Raw genomic sequence first — 4,702 nt, forward strand, 5'->3', positions numbered from 1 at the left:
GTCAATAAGCCTTTTATTTTAAGAACTACCTTCCCTCTGTAACTTGATTTGTTCCACTATTAGAACCTCTACTTGTAATATTACTGCTTTTAATTTTTGACTCATGTACTTTTGTTAGTTAAATTTGTGTTTTCTAGGCTGCAACAATTCCATGATGCATCTGCAAGGATATGAACATGTATGGCTAAGCACAATTGATAACAGTGCATCTAATTCCAAACTCAATCTCCACAACAGTCTACATGTTTCCTATTGCCAAAGGGGCCCTTTAGAGTAGTGAGAGAAGATCTTCACCCTGAAACCTACAACATTCCTTTTCAGCAGGAAGTGGCTAAAAGAATATGCCATCCCCTTTCCTTATGAATCAGGAATAAATCTCTCTCAAGGAGGAGTGGTAGGGAATGGCAAAGGACACACTGACAAAGGAGATTAATCAGAACTGGTTTTGACAAGCACTGAGGCAATGGGACAATTAAAACAATCCTTCAAGGAATATTCAACCTGAATCCTTCTGATTATATAGAGATTTTTGAAAGTATTTCTTTGAGTTTGTTATGTTTGTCTTACTTGTTTGTGTATAAAGGATCTCATCTAGATGATAACATAATATGATAAAAACAAAAGGGGGGAAATATGGGAAGCCAATACTAAATATTTGTAATAAACTGAATGCTATTTAGATTTTTTAAAAAAATCAAAAGATTAATTGCATTGGAGATGTCTATTTTCAGGGACCTCTCCAAAGTGCTAAAGAACAAGGATATCAGTCTAGAGACTAAGGTATGCCTGATTTAGGCCATGGTCTTAGCAACTGCATGCTATGCATCAGAGAGCTAGACAGTGAGTAAGAATGACAGAAGGATCGATGCCTTTGAGTTGTGGTGCTGGAGAACAGTATTGAACATACCATAGACCACCAGAACGAACAAGTCTATCTTGGAGAGAGTAAAACCAAGTTTCTCCCTGGAGGCAAGGACTCTGAAGCTCCATCTCATATACTTTCAGCATGTGATCAGGAAGGACCAGTCCTTGGAGAAGAACATCATGCTTGGAAGGGTGGAAGGACAGTGCAGGACAGAAAACCCTGGATGAGATGGATTGACACAGTGACTGGGGCAATAGGTTTAGGAGTGTTGGAGTCAGTTAGACAGGCTCAGGAGAGGGCAGAGTTCAGAGATATTATACTTAATGTTGCTATGATTTGCAGGCGACGTATGACAATACATTTTAGAGTCAGATATAAAATAAAAATTGTTATCTTTAATTCTATTGTTCTTAATTACTCAAGTAGCTCCTAATGCTGAATTATAATAGGCTGAGAAATGAAAAAGGAATATTTACTTTTATATTTCTTGCTATATTTTTCAAATATACCAACATATATAACTTGCAGAGTGTTAATAAAATAACACACCAGGAAGTCTCACAGTTGGTATAAACAAATAAAAGACACTTGATACATGCCTTATTTGCATAAAAGTACAGTTATCTTCAAACATGAGCATAAAGTAGCCCCTAGGGTAAATATCTGAGTAGACAAAAATATTTTCTAAGATGGTACACAACCATTTACAGGTTAAGATTGTATATTTAAGAGACCAAATATCTCCCATAAATTTAAATCTTAAAATGAAATAAAGTCATATTTTCATTTTATACTGCTGTTAATATTTTTCATATTATTTAACACTGAAAATGAGAAGCACAAAATAATTCTCTTTCACAACCATCTTTTCTCAAAGTTGTTTATATAACCATGTTTGACACTTGGGTTAATAAGTTTAAAAATAAAACCTACACCATGGTACAGGTATAAGCAAACCAGAAAACTTTATTAAAAATCAGTTTTTATGAAGATTGAAAAAAAGAAGTAGAAGTATGAAGTAACAGCTATTCCTCAGGAAATAATTTTAATAGTTCAATTTTTAAAGAATCTTTTTAAAGAGGAGGCAGTATTCATGTTAACATATGACAGATGAAAATAACTCAGTAAAAATCTGGTTTAGTAATTCTAGACCTTAGATTAGTATATTTTTGTATTATAGATTTAAGTTATCCAAGTGCAAATTTTTAATGCAAGTGAACCAAACTTAAAGCAATGCTAGGTGATCCTTTACTTCACGTTCTAAAAAGGAAAAACAGTAATGTACTTACAATTCCTTTATAAAAATGCCCCCTTAAAAAAAATGCCCCCTTAAACTATAACAACTTCAAAGTGCCTTGCCTTCTATCACCTTTCAACTCATTATTTATATTCATCATATATAATTAACCATGACAAAAAATGAAGAATTGTTTTAAAAAGATGAATAGTTGTTCTTCCCAATTTCAACTTTAATCCCTGTCATCAGTAATATTTAGATGACTTCCCTTTTCAAAGCAGTACTAACTAAAACTTTAAATTTGTGTCTATAATTAAAGTATTATTATATATGGTAGCCAAGATCATATAAAATGTTTGCAGGGACTAATGCCACTATGAAAATGAAAATATTCTTTTTTTTTTAATATTCTTTTATATGTGTGTGTGTACATGTGTGCATATTCCCTAATAATTTAAACATCAATTTTTAAGAACTTATTTCACCATTATGTAGATGTTCAATGTTAAGTTTAAATATTACCTTATGTCTTCTTAAAGATAAGTTCCTATAGAAACCTTGAAAGTATATTAAATTTAAAAAATAAAATAAAATCTTGGTTGTGTATAACTAGCTATAGATTAAATACAAAGCAGAGAATGTTGTAAACATCTGTTTATAGGAACAGAGCATCAAATATCACCTAGCAAATATTACAGCACAAGAAAAGAAACAGAGAAATCTCATAGCTAGACTGTGCTCATGGACATTTTTTAACTCCACTGTTCCCATTATTCATATGTCTCATCCTAAACAAAATCTATTCATACAAACTATGGCCAAAAACCTTGGTTTGATGTTTTGTAAAATGCCATATGGTTTATGGCCAAAGGTCTTAAGAATTCCAATAAATTCTGCATACATGCCACAATATTTCACACAAAGCTTGATTTAATTATTGAAAAATTTAAAAATCTTATTGTGCTCAAAGACAGAAAAGAAAATGTTGGCAAGGCATGCTGTTAGGGTATCAGAAAACAGAGCTAGGCAACACAGCCACACAGCCAATGCATCCAGGAAGCACCTAACACACTCTGTTGCACAAGATAAGGCTTATACATTCACTGACCAAAAAAGTTGCAATTACAAAAGTTCCAAATATGGCAAAAATGACACTTCCAAGATAAAATTTAAAAACTAAAACAAAGCTGTTATTTAAAGCAGCAACCTCCACAAATGTGGCATTTATGTCTTCTGTCATCATTCACATTTTAAGGGTTTTTTCCAGCCTTGACCAACAGGAGGCTGAAATTTATAAAACTTGGTAGTCAATGTATTTATTTCTGATATTAAATCTTCTCTTAACACAACAATACTAAATCAGAGTATAATATGCTAACAGTATAATTTAAAAACACTGTTCTGAAAAACCTCAGGATTTGAGGTTTGGCTTTTAATCATGGTGATGTAATTTTACTGAGATAACAAACACTTGTTTTTCTTATAATGCAAATGATCTAGTTCTTGGACAAAAAATATTCACAATGCATTAGATTAAAGCCCTAAGGCCTATCTAGCTCTTTCCTCAGAATCATTAATGGTACTTTACTGGAATTTATGACAATATTAAAGAGGACTTTTTAGGTTGACAGTCTAACAGAGTGGAATAGTTAATAAAATTTCTAAGCTCTAACTCCGAGCACTTGGTCAGAAGGAGTACATTCCTCTAAAGAGTTAGAAAGAAGGCTCTGGTACAGAGTTCCCTGAATCTATAAAATCTAACATAGTTCCTAAAATGAAAACAAATTTTAAAGATTGTTTCATCATAACCAAGTATAACTATCATAAAATCAAGGCATGAATCATATTAAGTTATGAAGTAAAAAATAAAACAAATTCAGTGAAAGGTAGGCACTAAGCTTACTAAAAGTTTACTAAAATATCAAAGTGGGGAAAGAAAAAAGAACTCCACAGTGAAATACAATACCTTCGGTCCAATGTGCAGCGATGCCACCACTGTCCTATCAGCAGGACAGATGAATCCAATTTGTATGAGAAAATATATAAGCATACTACCATTTGTCTATTAAATATGTAGGGAAACATAAATCCTCAAAAGAAACACTGATTTTATATGAAACTGTTGTTTTGAAAGTAATTTTGTATTGAATTATAATAAATTACAACTCATTGCTATGTACCTTAAATATAATATTACAGATGTTTGCACAGAGAATTACAGTAATATACAAGAGCACTTCAATAAAAATGGGATGGACAATGATACAAAATAGGTTTTATAGCCAAGCTGCACGGACATTAGTGGGCTTAGGTTTCAGCAGTAGGCCACTGGATGTGTCTAAAGCTGGGCGTTCACTCTTACAACTGATACCACTGGTAGCGCTGGATGTCCTGGAGGCACCTCCTAAAAACAGCCGAGAACGAGAAATCATGTGGATTTCTTTCAACTAAACACACACATCATCTGATAAATTCCATCCATCTCCTACTTTTAAGACTAGACTACTTTTAATGCTTTACTCTTATTTAACTTTAATAATCTAATGTAATAATTCTCAATCAAGAATACGCTTAAAATAAATATACTTTAAAATTCTCTG

General features: G+C 32.4%; 1 protein-coding gene across 1 annotated transcript in view; it reads right to left on the reverse strand.

Moving 5' to 3' along the window:
* Nucleotides 1-4,378: 4,378 nt before the first annotated feature.
* Nucleotides 4,379-4,702, reverse strand: part of KIAA1430 (KIAA1430 ortholog) — a 27,908-nt gene continuing 27,584 nt past the window's right edge. Inside the window, exon 4 of the mRNA XM_006882241.1 lies at nucleotides 4,379-4,503. Within this exon, the coding sequence (XP_006882303.1) occupies nucleotides 4,379-4,503 (125 nt within the window). The remainder of the gene's footprint in view (nucleotides 4,504-4,702) is intronic.

This window comes from Elephantulus edwardii, unplaced genomic scaffold (genome assembly GCF_000299155.1).
Source record: "Elephantulus edwardii isolate Elephantulus edwardi_28Jun2011 unplaced genomic scaffold, EleEdw1.0 scaffold00018, whole genome shotgun sequence".
Classification (NCBI taxonomy): domain Eukaryota; kingdom Metazoa; phylum Chordata; class Mammalia; order Macroscelidea; family Macroscelididae; genus Elephantulus; species Elephantulus edwardii.